The sequence below is a fragment of the Camellia sinensis genome, chromosome 13 (genome assembly GCF_055761805.1).
Source record: "Camellia sinensis isolate YWXY chromosome 13, ASM5576180v1, whole genome shotgun sequence".
Taxonomy (NCBI): Eukaryota; Viridiplantae; Streptophyta; class Magnoliopsida; order Ericales; family Theaceae; genus Camellia; species Camellia sinensis.
This window is the reverse complement of record NC_138973.1, coordinates 25,595,245-25,615,112: the sequence shown is the minus strand read 5'-3', so window position 1 is coordinate 25,615,112 and position 19,868 is coordinate 25,595,245. Positions and strand designations below refer to the sequence as shown.

At 33.9% G+C, this 19,868-nt stretch overlaps 1 protein-coding gene across 1 annotated transcript; it reads right to left on the bottom strand.

The window, feature by feature from the left end:
* Positions 1-1,596: 1,596 nt before the first annotated feature.
* On the bottom strand, positions 1,597-19,813 carry LOC114262542 (protein EARLY FLOWERING 3). Its single transcript, XM_082900351.1, is given in 8 exon segments — positions 1,597-2,075; positions 2,127-2,527; positions 2,530-2,578; positions 2,709-2,760; positions 4,407-4,903; positions 5,925-6,182; positions 19,588-19,613; positions 19,675-19,813. Coding segments are annotated over 8 exon segments (1,734 nt in total). The 3' UTR covers positions 1,597-1,763.
* Between the last annotated feature and the right edge of the window lie 55 nt (positions 19,814-19,868).

The following is a 19,868-nucleotide window of genomic DNA, read 5'->3' as shown; positions in this document are numbered from 1 at the left end:
GGCATGGAGTTTTCTGTAGGCATGATGGAGTCATCATCCCCAGCCAGCCTCAGATGGACATCGACAGGGATGGAGAACTCTTGCCTAAAGTACTCAAGTTTGGTGGGGGTATCTACCCTATGTCTCCACATACCCATGATATCGGCCTAAATTAGAAGGGTTGGAATTCAGAAAGAAGATATTTCTTATTGATGGGACCTCGGCAAAAACCTAGGTTTGGGCTGGTACAGAAATTTGTAAGGAATGTTTCAGCTTTGCCCTAAATCGTGGGTTCTACAAACAAATTCCAAACCTAAAACTATGGAGGTGAAGATCAAAGGCACAGATCTGAAAAAGACGCAAAAAAAAAAAAAAAAGCAAGAATGGAATTTCAGAATCAAGAACAAAGATGGTTTATTAAGAGCATAAAGAATACAAGAAATACAGGGCCAAGAATAGTGACAAAGATACAAGGAAGTAGTGAAACAATGCGTATGTTTAAAATATGGGCAAGGGCAAAATCATGGGAAGGACACATTCAGATGTATGAATCGCAAATTAAAAGTTTCAACAGATGTAGTAAAGGCAACAAGTAATGAAGAATATCAACAGAATTGAAAATGAAAGGAACAGTAGCTTACCAGAAAAGAGTGAAGCCGGTATGAAGATTACCGAAGTCAGACGACAGTTACAGATGTAACGAGAACGACGAAAGCTTCATCAGGAAGGGAGAACGGAAGACAATTGCAGAGCCTGGAGCTTGAGCAATGGCAGATTCGAAAAAAAGAGTTTAGAGAGAGAAAAAGCAAGAGAAATCAGATGCAAAAGTAGAAAAATAAAGAAAGGGAGAAAGGTTTTGTCAAAAATAATCAATACGCCTAAAAGAACGTATACGTCAAACGGCGCACGTGAGAAAGAGACGGCTTATGAATGCGTCACAAGTACGAACCAGTAAGAAAGAAACGCGTGGTTAAAAACAGTTGAATTATGGTGTATGACAGCTCATACGCGTGAAAAGGTTCTTGAAATTCTTGTTCTTCAATAAATGGATATCGGCCAAAATAATGATCTCGGCTGAGATACTAAAAACCGACGTACTGGAAAAACAGAATGATATAGGTTCCATCACCTCAAAATGCCGAGGTAATAGAACCTAGGGGGCAGTTGTGGGGATATATTTTCTGAGTACCAACACGTGGCAAGGTGACGCCGACGTGTCAGCCGAGGTGCCACGTGTCCTGGTCGTGACGTCGAGGTTATCTCGGCAAGGCCGAGGTTATCTCCGAAGATATTGAAATTCAAGATAAGAGGATAAAAGATAAGGGACAAGAGTCCTAGAATAAAGAGGAGATTTAGCCAAGATGAGAATAAAGCTCTTAGGGAGTTTATCTTTATCTCTTGAGGAGTCCAAAGTAAGTACTGAATTGGAGTTCATAGAAGTGAGGCTTCTAGTGGGACTAGGATTAAGTAAACTATAAAATAGAGATACCCCGTGGGTCTAAGGTATACATTTTGTGCTTTGAGTAGTGAGTTTAGCACTTGATTATCTTTGAGAGATATACTGACTTGATCGTCGGAGTGCCCCCGGGTGGAAGAGTCACCGTCGGAGCCTTTTCTTTCTGTTACAGGTTAACTGAAGCCATCTATTCTGCCAGTGCTCTCTAGCTGATTACTAAACGGATAGTGTGGTCAGAAAATTACTCACACAGGACCCAAGCCTAAAAATCAAATTAATACAACAAAAACTGAAAGATAATCTTCAGACACAGGTAAACTGAATCAAATTAAAATGAGTCGCACTGTTTTCTTTCTTCTTGTATAGACTGGAAAATCCGAGCTGTAGATTCAGTGGCAGATCTAGCATTGCGAGGCACGACTTTAATCACTCTTGTTGGTTGGCAAGTGTCTTGGAGCTCTGCGGATCCCTCTGCAAAGTGCACAACTGGTATTGGAGAAGTTGGGAAAAGTGTAAGCACATTTCTTCTTTTGCTACCAAATTCTTGAGCTCTCTCACCGGAGCTACTTGCTGTACTGCCTAAAAACTCACTCTCACTAGATGCAGGCTGCTTAACGTCATTTGAAATTGCTCCACTCTTCTGGGTTGGCACATTACACGAGTTTTGGTGTAACTAGCCAGGTTAATTTGCTTGTTCAACAGCTGAGCCTGAGATACCCATCATAGGATTTGACCCCGGATGCCCACAACCTCTGCAAACCGGGCCCAGGAGTCCGTGTCCGGGATAATATGGCTTGTATATTAGTCCTTCAGAAGGGGACATTACCAGAACCAACCATTGGTGCCCAGGTGATTGATGGAAACCCCAAGGACTAACACCTTGTTCTGAAAATAGTCTGTAGTTTGAAGGCTGACTAAAATTTTGCTCAGAAGAACAAAATGTCTTTCTAACACCGTTTTCAGCCAAGCATTCCATCTTACGATTTGGGTTCCTGGAATCATCTTTATGCTTCACAATATGAGGAGATGGTTTAACAACATTCTCGATTGGAAGCTTCTTTGGAGAAGAGCCCTTTAGAGGTTTTCCTAAAAAGCACTACCTTCGATCAAAAGATGTGGTGATCCAGCAATCAATCTCTGGGCCTGTTACAATATCAAGAACTAAACTCAAATCCGCTTCCATATAAAATAAATAAATACATAGGATGCAAAATAAATTACGCTTCATATTTCAGGTAAGTTGGAACTTAGCTAAGATTGATGACCTCCTTACCTTTATCAATCTATGCAACTCGAATACTTGAACAGCAAACACTCTTTGTTGACTGAAAAGGGTAAGAGGGATCAGATCAAGAATGAAGAAAATACAATTTCATGTGGCTTGGCTTTTACAAGCATGCAACCAACATGAGATATAAACCTAACATCGATTGACCAGTGATTCACAATCAAGCACCATACGGTACCATCATTTTGAGAAAAAACAAAAACAAAAACAAAAACAAAACAAGAGCATCAATTTAGACCAAATACAAATCTATGAAGGTATAGTAGTAAGAAACTTGAGAACTACTTAAAATTTTTATCTTCTATTTGAGCAAATAACTTTCTTCTATTGTATGTGAAATAGTGTGAATTGCAATAAAGTGACAAGTGTATAAATAAAAACCCCGGGATAATGTCAAGTTCGAAGCTCAAGCCCAGGAATAAAAAGCTTTAAGGCAAAAGCCATTAACCCAATCTCCTTTGGGTAGTCACAGAGCTATTCTTAAAGTGCTTCATACCAATTGGGGCCATGGTTAAAAGAATTCCCAAGAAAGCAAGAGGTTAATATCATCATGTCCATATTCAATACAACTTTACATGGAACAACATAAAAAATTTGAAAATATTCACCAAAAACTTGTTTCTCTTCTTCCTCTGAAGCCACAAACTGCTAGAAAAAGTGAGCTTCCCCAAATGTGAAGGGTTGAAATCCAATCAATATGTGAATGAAAATAAAAAATATCCTGAAAGGTAGGAGCAAAATAGAAAATGAATTGAGAATCACCCACCATCTAGCAACTTACCTTGCATAATATACATTAGTTCGAAATGGGTATACGATACTCCACCACCAAAAACCTTCAAGGGCCGCTGAACACAAAAATGTCAATTTGGAGGGAACCCCAGACTCCGCACCTGAGATCTTCCCTCCCTTAAGACCTTATTTCCAAATTTTCAGCTCAAATTGGACAAAATATACCCAACCAAAAGTATTAAAACTCGATATTGCCTTCAACGATCAAATTAAGTTTTGAACTATTAGAAGATGAAAAAGAAATAATCCGAAACATACAAAATAATTGCAGCTTCTAAACTCTACATTAGATGACTACATGTTGTCCCAATACAAGATCACTAATCTTCACCAAGAAATATAAAATACTATCTAAAATATAAGAATAGAAATTACCCAATGTTCCCAATATCACGTGCAATCATCTTACAATACCTCGGCAGGTCTAACCCAAAGATGGGATTAGAAAAGGATTCTATAAGGAATAATTTTGAATCAGCTAGGACAAGACTTCCAAAAATAGCCCTAAAGCAATTCATCCTTTCTAAGTGCTCAACAACCAAGAGATAAATTGAGATGCAGAATATCATGTGAAAGCACTAATGTTTAGAAGATAATTAAGGAAACATTAGTAAACTAGCAATTTTATTTAATTTGATGGAAAAGAAGATAATTCTACAGTGTCTTTCAAAAATCTAGTTCCTTTCTACTACTAGAGTATAATAATTTTTTATTTCTTATCGAAGAAGAAAATATCAAGATAAAAATTGTACACTACTTTTTCAGATTTTATCAAATTAACGTATCTACTGGAGAGAGAGAGAGAGAGAGAGAGAGAAAAAAAGGAAGCACATATGTGATATTCAAAAATACAACATATTTGAGAAGCTATTTGTAAGCAAAGGAACTTACTTTACTATTGCTCTTCGTGCTTTCCAAAATTGCTTCTGACCTATAATTCCCACAACATCATCAGGGGACATATCCAAGCCTGGTACAGAATCCACCATGGAAGTCTCTGAGGCATCATCCTCTCTGTCCCCTTTTGCTATCTGTAATGACTCACATCTATTGTCTTCGTGATAACCACTTTCAAAAGTGGGGTTATTAGGACTTCCCAGCTCTTCTAGACAAGAATCTTTACTAAGGATGGAAGAATGCCCATTTTCTATGCCCCTCACAGGCTCATTATCCTCCCTATCAATGCCATTAGAATTTTTTCTCTGATCTTGACCTATTTCCAACTGAACAAAGATAGGAACCATAAAATCCTCTTCATCGTGCTTCTTATTGTGCTCAAGTGGTGTCAATGGGGAGTTAAAATCAGAATAGCCAGCATATGACTTCCCAGCTGGATGTGTTGAACGTTGTAGGTGAGGTGGAAAAAACATACCCTCATGGTTGGTTCCCTACAACAAGAAGTTATTACAAGTGTCAAGCAATTTCTACATGAGTATAGATACGAACAGGCTGACTTTTCTCAAATGTAAACATAGAAGGACAAAAAGACCATGAAGAGTGAAAACTTAATAAAAGAAAAATAAAAATTCCATACTAGAGATGGCATCTAAGACTTGAATAAGCAGTTTAGAGAAGTTTGAGTTTCAAAACTCCATGGATCACAACTATACTAGCTCAAGTTCTTCCCTCATGGAGGGGCAATGCAGGTAATGGGTTCTTCATTTTCCATGAGCCCCTCTTTCTAAATTTTTTTTCCCTGGGTGAACATGATTATTGGAAAACCACTAGTAAATAATAAAGCAACAAACAATAAATTGTTGGGAAAATTTCACTTTGCCCCTCCTGTGGTACACAGGCCATATGCATATAACCCCTATGATTTGTCGACAAAAATACACCGTCACATTTTCAATCCAAATTAACAGGAAGTGCATTACACATTTCCAAACGACATGAATTTTACGTGCCCATAACCTATACCACAACAGTTAAAGTGAAGGGTTTAGTTCAAAAATAAGGAAGAAGACAAGGACAATTAGATTAATTTACAAGTGCCATTGATGGAAATTAGTGGTGCGTTTTAGTCCACAAACCACAAAATGGTGGAATTATATGCACATGGCCTATAGGGCCGAGTGAAGTTTGCCCTAAATTGTTACACCAAATTTCAAACCTATGGTCTACTCCATTAGGTCAATAACCCCACCTCCACCAAACCAAAAGAAATGATTAAACAGTATACTCCTTTAAACACACAATAGTTATGCAGCAGCCTATTAAAAGCATAAATATGACATAAAACACACAAAATCATTTTTCTTTAATATTCAAACAGTTCCATATACATAAAATTGTGCACCAAAGATGTCAATTACCTCAAACAGAACATTATAGAACCATCACTGAAAGATGCACAAATAAAAGAAACCATGAATTTCAAACAGCAGACCCATTTAAATTCTAGCTCACTTGGCTTGAGGATGCTGGAGGAGGTACCACACTGGCAGTATTTTTAGGGTTAGGATTGAATCTCTGAGAAGGGATGCTAAGCTGTTCATAAAGGGCCATCTTGTTCCTTGGGGGTGCTCTTGGCCCTCCTTTCTCTTTATCATTAACATGAAGCCTCAGGAACATAGGTTGCATAATTTTCTCATTATCTTTCCCTCCTTCATCCTCCCTCCCTCCCTCCCTCTCTCTCTCTCTCTCTCTCTCTCTCGCTCTCAATTTCTAACCCTGCATCAACACATACCCCAACTACATGACACTTAAAAATCCCGTGTAACAAACCTCCAAAACCTATCAAAATCGGCTCGAATTCACGGGAAACGAGATCTTTAAAGCCAAAACGCACTTGTAGAAGCCCAGATTTCACAAACCAAGAATCCAAAATCGAACACTTCTCTTGAACATGATGCTATTTCTCACCGACCCAGTTCAAGAAACATTGTTTATTCACCTGAAATTGATGAAAAATGTGTCAAAGCCCACTTGGAGAAATCCGGAATCAAGCAAACCCAGATCAAAAAAAGCTCCTCTTTCTCAAAACTCAAAGCGATTCCTGAAGAACACACAACAGGGGTATAGTGTTTAGTTCGTTTTAGGGTAAACTAGCAATAATTTACAATAGTTGGACTTAATTTCTATCAAGTCGTGTTGAAAATAAGTCTCGATAAAATTATCGTTAAAAATAATTTTTTTGTGATAATTTTTTATATATATCACTAAAAATTGACAATTAGTAACTTTTATTTTCATAATTTTTATAAATTATCGCTAAAACTTATTATTAGTGACTTTTTTATAATAAATTTTTATCATAAGACCTATTAGACAATAAGTCGACTTATTAGAACTTACACGTAAGTACCCCTTAGTTTTAAGTCTTGTTTGATCTAAAATGTATTTTTTTTCACTTTCTATAAAAACATATGTAAAAAATAAAGAGATGATATGATTTAAAAATGATAAAAAGATAAAAATTTTAAAAAATGTGTTTATATAGTATACGCCAAATAATTTGGGAGTTGTGTTTTGAGTTTTTGAATAATGATTTGAAATGAAAAAAATTATTTGGTCATAACCAAATAATTTTGGAATGTTTGTAATTTTTTTTTTTTTATTGATTGATGTATAGAATGTGAGAGGAGAAAATTTTTATTGATAAATCTCATTAAGGGGTGTTCTAACCCAATAAGTCTAAAAAAAAAATTTATAACCTAATTAGTTCCATATGTTTGTACTTTTATTCCATGAAATTCTTTTTTCCTAGTTTTATATTTTTTTTTGGAACTATATTATACCCTTATATATTATATTGATACATAATATACATAAAAAATGAAATACACGTTGCTGTTTTGTTTGTTAGTGTTATTCATGTTGATGGTTCTGATTCAATTAATCAATGTCGATCGTTTATGGTAGGGTTTCATTGTGGTAGGGTTTCGGTGCAGTGGAGAGAAGACAACGATAGGTTTATGTGCAATGGGAGAGAAGACGACGACGACGAGGAGTTTCTGTCCATAGGTGTGTTCGTTTTCGTAGTTTAGTGTTTGTGTGTGCTCTGGTTTGTTACGTAATTGTTGGAGATCAATCGTTGATCGAAGGTGGAGAACGATTACAAAATTTCTTTCTCAAGGTTAGTATCATTTTGTTTATGAATACATGTTTATTTATGTGAAGGATTGCGTGCTCTGCTTTTGAATCATGTGCATTTTCTATAATACATGGGTAATACAAGTGTATGTTTGATGAATGATGTTTTGATTTTTTACTGATAATGCATGTATATTTTTGTTGTTGGAGTTTCGAATATTTGACAGAGATGCATGTACAGTTATTTGAACAAATTGATTGTGGTGGGTCATTAGTGAAAGGTTGTTTTTGGTTGATTGGTTTATTTTTTCTTATTGTTTTGTGATTGTTTTCATATGATTTTTGTAGTATTCGGTGTATCATCTCTGTTTGGTTAGATAATTTAGATTATGTGAACAATTTTACAATCAACACGTAATAAAAAAAAAATTGATTTAAGATATCATCTTGGAATTTACTAATACATAATACAATAGATAAATTTTTTTTTAATAATACTGTAATTTAGCTGGGTTTTGTTCCAATCACTAGAATGACAACGAACAATTTGTTCAAATGACTTAGGAGTGACTTGTTGAAGGAGGATGCCACCGTAACCAACATCAGAGGCATCAGTTTGAATAATCTTAAAAGAATTCTCAGTAAGAATACCAAGATAAGTGTGACACTTTTGTTTTTGGGTCCGCTCGAGCGTCAAAAGATGTGCTCCAGAGGAAAATCTTAACTCTCAGTATCCTTTGAGTTTGCAGGCGGGACGCTCGAGCACAAGAAGTGGTGTTCGAGCGGAGAATGTTGGCTCCCAATAGTTCTTCTGTAACTCTGTAAAACTACTAGAACTTGTCATTTTATGCTCGAGCGAGGGATTCATTGCTCGAGCAGGCCTCTTAGTTTGTGTCTTACGCTCGAGCGGACTGCGCGGACTCAGCAACTTTAAAAACGTGATGCTAAATCTTTCCTTCCACTTTTCATTTCTATCTTCCCTCTCCTCACCCCTTTTTCAAAAAACCCTAGTTTCTCACTCTAAAATACCTCCCATTCCATTAAGATTTGGCTTAGATCATCTAGCTAAAAGTGAAGAACACTTGGAGATCTTACTCTCCCGCCGATTGGATCTTGATTTTGCGAAGGATTCTTCAAGGGTCTTCATTTTCTTCATATTTGTAGAGGTAGGGATACTTTTACCCTAGTATTTCTTTATTTTGAATGGATTTCATGGTGTGGTTGTGATTTATGAGCCAATTTGAAGATATTATTGGATTGTTCCTATGTTCCACATAAGAAACCATTTTATTTGACACTTGTTTGAAACTTCTTATACTCTCCTCTCAAAACATGTATATAAATATTGTTGGAACCCATTTCTTTGATAAACAAGACAAACCCCCAAATTTGGTAGAGCCCTAAATTTTCAATTTGAGTTAAAGACCCTAAATTGAATGAAATTTCCTTTAACTCATGGAATGTTGTGAACAATAAAGATATGAGGAGATTGTTATAGTAGATGAATTGAGGCTTGGATGTCATTTTCTTTAAAATGTGGTGTTGTATTCCATTCGTTGATAATGTTAGATGCTTGTTGATTGAATTAAAATGTGATTGAATTGTTGATTGTGCATGAGTCCGGGTAAGAGTCACTTTTGAAAATGTGGTGTTGTGTTGGTACCGTGCGGGGAGTTTAAAAGGTACCAAATTGCCCTGTCTAGGCTTATCGCTGGACGAATGTGGGAAAAATGATTTTTGGGTGTCCACACAGTCTCGCCGTATAATAGCCAGCAAAAGTGGAAAAACTGATGGTTTTCTTTGGGTGCCCACTCCCTGCCATATAATAGCCGGCAAATGTGGGGTTGGTTTTAAAACAAAGGCAAAGAGTGTTTTGAGTTGGACTCTTATAGGCGGACTCTTGGTTTGTCTTCCATGGTTGTGATCATTTATGTGTGGTACTTGATGACATGAATTGTGTGGTGCCTGACGGTGTGAATTATAATTTATCACTCTTGAGTCATTTTGTATCACTATGATTGATTAAAGCCATTTGTGGAGATAAATTTTCCCTGTTCTATTTTGTCACAAAGATACCATAATCCACTTTGAAAAGATTAAATACTTGGTTAAATGTATTCCTATTGGGCATATAGCTCAACCCTATGTTATTTTTCAAGAATTAACGAAGCACCACCCCCTTGATGGATAGGATCCAGTTGTAGCTCTTTTTTAGATGAAGTTGACTCAAGTGTATTTTGATATTTTGAATTGGGATTTTGTAACAAGACTATCAAGTTCGTTTGTTGTTGTTGTATGCCCTAGAGGCTTATAATTTGTAAGACCATCTAATTCATTGAACTTGCATATGAATCATGAATCTTGGGAAGTTGTACGTGGTGAAATGTAATCTTTTGATGTTTAGTTCAATGAAAAAGATGACTTTTGAGCATGTTCTTATGTTTGTCTTGGCTAATCCTTGTGCGAATTTCTAGGGCGTTACAAATGGTATTAGAGCTTAGGTTTGAATACGACCGGGACATAACCGGACATTCGGGTGGACATCCGGGCAGATGACCACCACAAACAAAACTCTATCTGGGACATCCGGGTGGACAACCACTCTATATGAATCAGTTCTACAACGGTTATTTTTCAAAGGTCAACTTTGTAACGGCTAGCTGATTCACACCCATCTTCCAGCAAGCAAAACTCACATAGGCTAGAGACAAAGGCTTGCATTGATTATATATATTATCTCACCATCACTTCAATGGGAAGAAAACAAGCATACGTTAGAGCTCTAAACTCTATTATATATAGAGAGAGAGACAGCTCTGATGTGAAAAGCAAATATAGAAAGATGAACAACAAACCAAAAATTTCTTATTCTTCACATATTCCATCTTCTCTGAGCTATCTGAAGAGGTCTCACTCTTTATTTCATCAATCATTCAGCAAACATACACTGAGCTTTAGCCTTAAGCTTATTTTCCTTTGAGAGGTTTTACACTGTGATTTCAGGCACGGGTATACGCTAGTATATATATATATATATATATAACGAAGGTGTCACATACAAATAGGGGGAATCAATAGTAAGAAAGTAAAGGCTAAGGGTCAATATTAAGGTGAGTTATATTATATCTTAAATCACCATAACATATTTTATGTATGTCTCGAATTATCATAATTTATTTTATACAATTCATGTTTTATAAATTATATTAATATTTTAATTACATTGGTTATTTTCTGAACTCTATTTGCTTAAATTGAAACCCATGAATACGATTGTTTAAATTTTAGAAATTATTTGACAATAATTATGTAAATACTTATTTTTATAAGTACCACAACGGGAGTTCTATGCCTTGGAGGATTTAAATAAACCATTGGCTTTTGATTGGTCACTTTGTGATCTTCTGTTTGTCATGAATCTATTGACCTCTATTCTGTTCTGTACCGTAGTTATGATTATTTGTTTACATAATTTCTGGACTTTAGATTCTGCCACTTAAATAATTTATTTATTCGAATTAAGTTATATAATGTTTTAGCTTAAATAACTATCCATGGTTATTTTGAATCATACGCTCTTGACATAATATCTCTCACTCTACTATCCCTTTCAAGTGATGAGATTTAGCGAGATCAAGATTGAGAATAAATCGCATTGATTTTTTATTTATTTTGTTTTTTTATTTACTATTAGTAATCTTGATCAAACTTTTATAATTAAATAAGGCTCAAATAAATATTTGCCTTTTAAATAAATTTGTTGTTTTTGTATCAATTTATTTTATTTGATCCGCTTATACTATTAATATAAAAATTTTAATTTTTTTTTTATTATCGCGATGCTTAACCGCTTGGTACCGAGGTTCGATTGTGAAAAAATATCACGCGTGAACAATGTGATGATGTGAATATATGAAAACTAATTTGAATTACAAATCAAATCATAACACAATAAATCTAGAAACTCACATCAAGATGTGACCAAAACCGACAAAAAGGCACGAAACAAGCCCCCACAGTATCCCTTCAAAACCCACGTCAAGATTATTCAGAAATTGATGTAACCACCAAACCCACGCACACAACCAACAAACCCACATCAAGATTATTCATCGGCCGCTTGACTAGCCGGTAGTGGCGCATGATGAATTATGACATGAGGATTGGCTAAAGATCTCACATACCTAACGAAATACAAAACGTAAGCTAATAATTTTGATATTATATTATTAACAAAGTATTTTTTTTAGGTGAATAAAAAAAAACTTTATTGATATTATAATGTCAAAATTATTAAATACAAAACATTCAGGCTTGTGCCTTAGGCCTCATATTTTGGCCTAAAAATAGGGCTCCTAAATTTAAAAAGTTGTTATAGGTTCATCATTTTTTTTTTTTTAAGATCAATTTAAAGAGCCCCAAATGTTTTATTGGGCCCATGTATAATTTAGCCCATATTTATTTATAATATTTATTTATAAATGTGTTTGGCCCATATTTATTAAAATGAAAATACATATATAAATAAATAAAAAACAATAGGGCCCCTAAATTTGGCCCAAAAATAGGGCCCCTAAATTTGATAAAATATTATAGACTCAATGTTTTTTTGTTTTTTTTTGGTTTTAGGATCAATTTAAAGGGTCCCAAAATATTTTTTTGGGTCCATGTATGATTTACTCCATATTTATTTATAAGTGTAGTTTGGTCCATATTTATTAAAATGAAAATATATATTAAAAAAAAAGTGTTTGGGCTCAAGAAAAATAATACATACAATATATGGGCCCTATTTTTTTATTTTTTATTTTTACCTTTTTTTTCTATTAGATTTTAGTGGAATAAATAATTTTGCTCAAATTTTTTTACCTAGGTCTTTATCAATTTTAATTGAATAATTTTTTCCTAATTTTTTTGTTCTAATTTTGTTTTATTAAATTGTTTTATTTATAATTTTAATGATTATATGTGTAAGTAATTTTTTTTATGGTTACAAACAAATAAAAAAATTATAACTTATCGTTTTATTCATGAATTTTTTTTCAATATAAAAGGGCCCCATTTCCGAAATTCGCCTTAGGCCCCGACCAACTCAAGGCCGGCCCTGAAAACATTAACTATACTTATTCTCAATACAAACCTTTCTGACGCACCAATCTACTTTATACCACAACATTTTTATCTTATTTCATAAACTAATAATTTTGATATTATATTATCAACAAAATCTTTTTTTTGGGTGAATAAAAAATAAAAAAATAAAAACTTTGTTGATAATATAATGTCAAAATTATTAAATACAAAACATTAACTATACTTATTCTCAGTAAAAACATTTCTCACCCACCAATCACTCTATACCACAACACTTTTATCTTATTTCTATATTTTTAAAATGCCACAACATTTTTATCTTATTTTTATAATTTTTAAAATGAGGGATGTTTCCTGTATAATCATTCACTTCCTTAGGTCTCGTTTGGCAAGTGATTTTTTTAATAAAAAAATCAAAAAGTTATTAAAAAAATCAAAAAGCCAACAATCTATATTAAAAAGTCAAAAAAAAAAAATTCTCTCTACTTTTTACACATTTTTTCATAAAAAATTAAAAAGCCATCTCAAACATACTAATTTTTTTAGCTCATATTTTAATCAAATAGTTAAAAAATTACTAAATTAGCATGTTCCCAAACGAGACCTTAATAAATGGTTAGGATCAACTTGATTTAAGAGCTAATCATTAACCTTCTAAAATATTTTATGATCTTTTTATCCTTTCACTATATTTTAAAATTCTGTAAATTTTTTTAATACGGGTGTTAGAACCTTCTAAATTTACTTAGGTAATTAATGAACCTATTCCCATGAATAAGATTAGGTTGATAGATGTGATCATCCACATGGTAACATAATTGGTCCAAACTAGCTCGCCGCCATTGAATTTTTATGTTTATAAATATTTTACTGAATGAGTTTTAAAAAGTAAATAATTTAAATAACTGAAATTAATCTTAAAATGAGTTTACTATGCTTAAATAATCTCTCAAATTGAGATGACAATTTAGAAAAAAATTAAAACCTAATTATAATCCATTGAATCAAAATGATGACAAATCATAAACTCTGAATGATAATAATAGAGATACAGTAGATAAGATAAACAACGCACGAGACTGGTAGAGAGGGTGTTGGAAAAATTGAGAAAGAGAGAGATCTATGGAATCTGCTTGTTGGGTCTTTGAAGAATGTAATTGACATTGGTTTGTACAAATTTTGGCCAAGTTAATAGATTATTTTTGTATTTTTTTAATTTTTTGATTAAAATATAAGGTAAAAAAAATTAATATGTTTGAAATGACTTTTTAATTTTTTTATAAAAAAGATGTATAAAAAGTTGAGAAAAAATAAAATTTTAACTTTTTGATATATGTTGTGGACTTTTTAGTCTTTTTAGTGACTTTTTGATTTTCAAGTTAAAATATTCACTTGCCAAACAAGGCCTAAAGAGGTTTTAGATAGGTGTGCCAAGATTTGACAAAAATAAATGTTAAAAAATTATTTTTGAATTTTTTAAAATTATTTCTACCTACTAAAGATAAAATTATATAAAATTAATAAATCTTTAAACATCTATTTATTTTTTTACCAAATTAATTTTTATTATGTATTTGGATGATGATCATGTAAAATTAATTTTTAAAAATTAATCATGTAATTTTTATTAATTTTTATCAATTTTACATAATTTTATTTTTGGTGGATAGAAATAATTTTTAAAAATTTTAAAATATTTTTTTGACGTTTATTTTTTGTCAAATTAGTTTATATTTTATCAAATTAACGATTTTGCCCTGAAAATTAAGCAATGGTATGTTAATTGTCCTTATTTGGAACAAGATTCAAAATTCAGGGTCAAATGTGTCACAATTGAAAAGTCAGGGACTAAAGTGACACAAGTCCTAAACTATAGGAACTATTAGTTAATTTGTCCTTTATAATTTAAGAGATCAAAATGATACTCCTCAATAATAAAGGTGAGTAATGTTCGGTTTGGTTTGATTTTGAAATAAATCTTGGAACCAAACCAAACTAAACCATGAAAACATGGTTCGATTCAATTTGGCTTGGAATCACGATTTTTATAAATCTTGTTACCGGTGACAATATGATCACAACATACACAAATATCAAATAAAATGCCATCATTTTACAAGCAATAGTCATTTAAATGATTATTTGATAAAACTACAATTATAAAAGAGCATACTTGCAAGAGTGATGATTAACAACTTATGAATATATATGAGATATTAGTAAAGTATTCAAGTATTTATGATAAATAACAAATTATATATATAATTAAACGGGGTGGTTTGATTTTGAATTGGAATTATAATTATATAATTACGGACCGAATCATTAAATACCGTTTGCCTATTTTAAGAGTTAGGATCAAACTATATACTAAAAAGTAAACCAAATCATGTGATTTGATCTGAATCAGAACAGTTTGAATTTTTTTTTCCGCCCAATCTACTCAGTAGTTTAGGCAGTTTTTATATAAATAACCAACAAAATGATCATATATTTTGTTATTATTAAGGGGTTGTTTAGGAATGCACTATAAGTGTACTTATTTGAAAAAAGAACTTATTTAGGTTATATCACATCTTTATTTTTTTATACATTTTTTATAAAAAAATAAAAAATACAAACAATCCCTAAGCAAGATACACGACAACACAGGTAGGAATGGCAATGGGGTGGGGCGGGGCAGGGGATCACCCTTCTCGTCCCCGATCCCTGATTATGAAAATCTCCCCGGTCCGGCCCCGATCGGGAACCCACCACCTCCCCCGCCGCCATCTCCTAACGGGGATCGAGTTTCCCCGACCCCGAAATATCCCCGACAGTTCTCAACACACACACAAGAACTGTTCAGATCAACAACCATCACCAATAGCGACAGATATATATATATCAACTTTAAAAAAAAATATTTGTTCATCAACACAAACAGACAACAACAGATGTATATATATATATATATATATAACTTTAAAAAAAAAAATTGTTCATCAACAAGAGAGAGAGAGAGGGAGGGCTTCTGCAGATCCAGATCGATAGCTTCACGGTCTGTTCAAATCGAACCACGATCTGTTCAGATCGATCCAGATCGGTAGCTTCACGAGATCGATCCTGGTCCTGTGTACAGGGCTGTGACACGGTGATATGAAAGAGATGAGAGACGTGAGTGAGGGAGAGAGAGATGAAAGAGATGAGAGACGTGAGAAACAATGAGGGAGAGAGATATGAGAGAAGCAGTGAGATGAGAGAAATGAGAGACATGAGTGAGGGAGAGAGAGACGAAAGACACGGTGAAATAAGTCTGAAAAATGAAAGTGTGATAAAGGGTTGGTTTTTATATATATACCTAGGGGTAAAATAGTAATTTCATTTCGGGGATAAACGGGGACGGGGACGGGCCGGGTACGGGGCTGTGACACGTATCTCCGGGCCCGGCCTGCGAGTGATCGGGGATTGATTTTTTAATACCATTTCCGTCCCGTTGGGAATATTTTTCGAGAAAAAATCGCTCAAATCGGGGTCGGGAGGTTGGGTCCCCATCGAGCCGAGTTCAGATTGCCATCCCTAAACACAGGAGCGTTTTGACAACATAGTAAAAAGCCAATTTTTTGGTTTTTAGATTTTTTTAAATCGTATCGTCTCTCTACTTTTTTAACACAAAAAGTTAAAAAACTATAAGGGTGTGTTTGGTAACGTTTACGTTTTCAGTTTATATTTACAAAAATTTTATAAACTGGTTTTTGTTTATTTTTAGAAAAACATAAACTGCAAACGCGTTTGGTAATTGACAAAATGTTTAAAAAAAATTTAAAATATAAAAAGAGTGAGAAATAACAAGTGGTGGCAAGTGGCGGCAGAAGACGGTGGTGGAAAGTGATGACGGTGGGTGGTGGGTAGCTGGTGGTGGCGGGTGGGTGGTGGTGGTGGGTGAGTGGGTGGGTGGGTGGGTGGGTGGGTGACGGTGGCGGGTGGTGAGTGGTAGCGAGTGGGTGGTGGTGGTGGTGGTGGTGGTGGCAGGTGGCAGATGGGTGGCGGATGGCGGTTGGTTGTAGCGGGTAGGTAGTGGGTGGTGGTGGTGGTGGGTGGATGGGTGGTTGACAGTGGCGGCTGGTGGGTGGTGGGTGGTAGCGAGTGGGTGGTGGTGGCGGGTGGCGGGTGGATGGGTGGTTGACGGTGGCGGGTGGTAGGTGGTAGCGAGTGGGTGGTGGTGGCGGGTGGGTGGTGGGTGGTGATGGTGCGTGGGTGGGTGACGGTGGCGAGTGATGGGTGGTAGCAAGTGGGTGGTGGTGGTGGTGGCGGCGGCGGCGGCGGCGGTAGTGGTGGTGGTGGTGATGGGTGGGTGGGTGACGGTGGTGGTAGGTGGTAGCAAGTGGGTGGTGGTGGTAGTAGTGGTGGATGGTGGCAGGTGGTGAGTGGTGGTGGCAAGTAGGTAGCGGGCGGTGGATGGTATTGGCGGGTGGCGGGTGGATGGCAGATGGGTGGTGGGTGGTGGTGGTAGTGGTGGCGAGGGGTTGATGGTGGTGGTAAGTAGGTGGCAGGTGGGTGGTGGTGGCAGGTGGGTGATGGGGGGTAGGTGGTGGTGGCGGAAGATGGTGGTGGAAAATTGTGGCGGGCGGTGGCTAGTGTTGGGTGGTAAAAAAAAAAAAAACTGAAAACTCAAAATGGAAACACATTTTTTGTGTTTTCATTTTTTAGACAAATTTATAAACTGAGACCACTGATTTATAAATCAAAAATTTTACCAAACAAGTTTTTATTTGAGTTTTTAAAATTTTTGTAAATATAAACAGAAAACAGAAAATATAAGTGTTACCAAACGGCACCTAAAAAAAATAAAAAATTAACTTTTTGCCAAAATTTTAAAATATAACATAGTAGGTACAACCTACTGAATTATTTTTTGAGAAAGAATTGTCTGACAAGGATAACTCGTATCTATTCGTGTGGAATCGTGGATTGAATTTGTGTTGTATTATATTGGGTTTGTGTCGTGGGTAACTAAATCATAAATTTTTATAATATTAATTATAAAATTTTAAATTTTTTATTATATTAATTTATAATAAAATTGTGTATTTTATAATTGATAAGAGTTAGCAATTCTTGATACAAAAATAATAGGGTAAATTACACTTTGTTCCCTAAAGTTTCACCTATTTTTCACTTGGGCTCTTTAAGTTTAATTTTTTTTTTTACTTTGGTTCTTTATATTTGCAATCCTTCTCACTTTGACCCTTTAAGTTTAATTTTTTCTACTTTGGTCCTTCATGTTTGCTATTCATCACATTTTGGCCCTTCATATTTGCAATCCTTTTCACTTTATTCCTAAACTAACGTTCATTCAAAAAATTAACAGAACCTGCCACATCACTAACACAACCAGCTCCATGTGTGATGTAAAAAATTCACTAAAAATGCAAAAAATAAAAAATAAAAAACAAAAAAATTGAATTTTTTTTTAGTCTTTAATGATTTTTTTTTTGTCAAATTTATTCATAAACATTATTACATTATAGATGCATCTAGATTAGATGTGACTAAAAAAATAAAAACAAATTTAACTAAAAAAAGAAAAAAGTTCACTAAAGACCCACAAAAATGAAAATAGATTGACTTAAACACTTGTATTGTCAATTCTGAAATGAAAAATTTACTATCTTTTTTTTTCGTCTTTATTAAACTTTTTTTTTTTTTTGGTTAAGTTTGTTTTTATTTTTTTAGCTGCTTTTAATGTAGATGCATCTATAATGTAATAATGTTTATGAATAAAATTGAAAAAAAAAATACTAAAGACAATTTTTTTTATTTTTTTGTTTTTTATTTTTTACTTTTTGCATCTTTAGTAATTTTTTTGCATCACATATGGACCTGATGTGTTAGTGAAGTGACAAATTCTATTACTTTTTAAATGAAAGTTGGTTTAAGAATAAAGTGGGAAAGATTACAAACATAGAGGGTTAAAATGAAAAAAATTAAACTTAAAAGGCCAAAGTAAAAAATGGGTAAAACTTTAAAGAGGAAAGAGTAATTTACCCAAAATAATATACCAATTCACTTTTTAAATTTATTTTCAAAAATCAATAATACATAATTGGTATTTTGGTTTTTCCTGATTAGGGGTGAGTATGGTTCAGATTGGATCGGATTGGGATAAAATCAGGACTAATCTGTTATTTACGGTTCTTGAAAAATTTGAACCAATCTAATCCGTTTAAATCGTGAAACTAAACCGAACCAATCTATTTAAACATGAATTGGATCGGTTTAGGACTACAGATTTATATAATTAAATAACAAAAATATATATAAATATATAACACTTTAATTTCATAAAAATATAATTATAGTATCATATTAGTTTCATAATAACAACATGTCTTTTCATAATAGCGACATAATGTTCTAGAATTTAAACAATCATAAGAAAACTGATTCCGCCATAAGTATTTAGACCGTTACAAATTAACATTAAAAACTAACAAACAAAAATAATAAAAGAAGATACTATGTGAGTTTAGGTTTAGATTTAAATTTTATACAAAATAAGAGAAGATACTATGCAAGAGGGTATATAATAAAAATATAGACTATTTATATACGGTCCGGATCGATTTCAATCTGAAATCATGAGATTCAATCCGGAACCAATCCATAAACTACAAACTATGTTTGGTTTGTGTTTGAGAGATGTGTTTTAGAGATAAAAAGTACGAAAAGTTGTTTGGTTTGGTTTTTTTCAAAAGATATTTTGGAAAATTATTTTGAGAGAGAATTTTGAAAAAAGTGATTGATTTGATGTGTGTGAGAGAGAGATTTGTTTGGAAAACTTGTTTGGTTTACAAGTTTTGAGAATTTTTTTTAAAAAAATTTGTTTGGTTTGATTACTTTTAAAAATTTAATTGTAAAAAACATTTCCCAAATTTTTTTCAGAAATACAAACCAAACGAACCTTTAATTTTTCAATCCGAAATCGACCTACGAATTCAAAAAAATTCAATCCACACATACTAAATTGGACCATACTGAATCTAATTACGGCCTTCACGGATTTCTTCCTGCTCAGCACTGTTCCTGATATCAATTATACATTTTTCACGGACCCAGCTAAGAGATTCCCATAGATCTCTCTTCTCCATCTTTCCATTCTTCTGCCACTCTCGTGGGTTGTTGTTCATCTTATCTACTATTCTCTGTTTTTTCACTCTCTCAGCCGCCTTAAACTTGCTCACT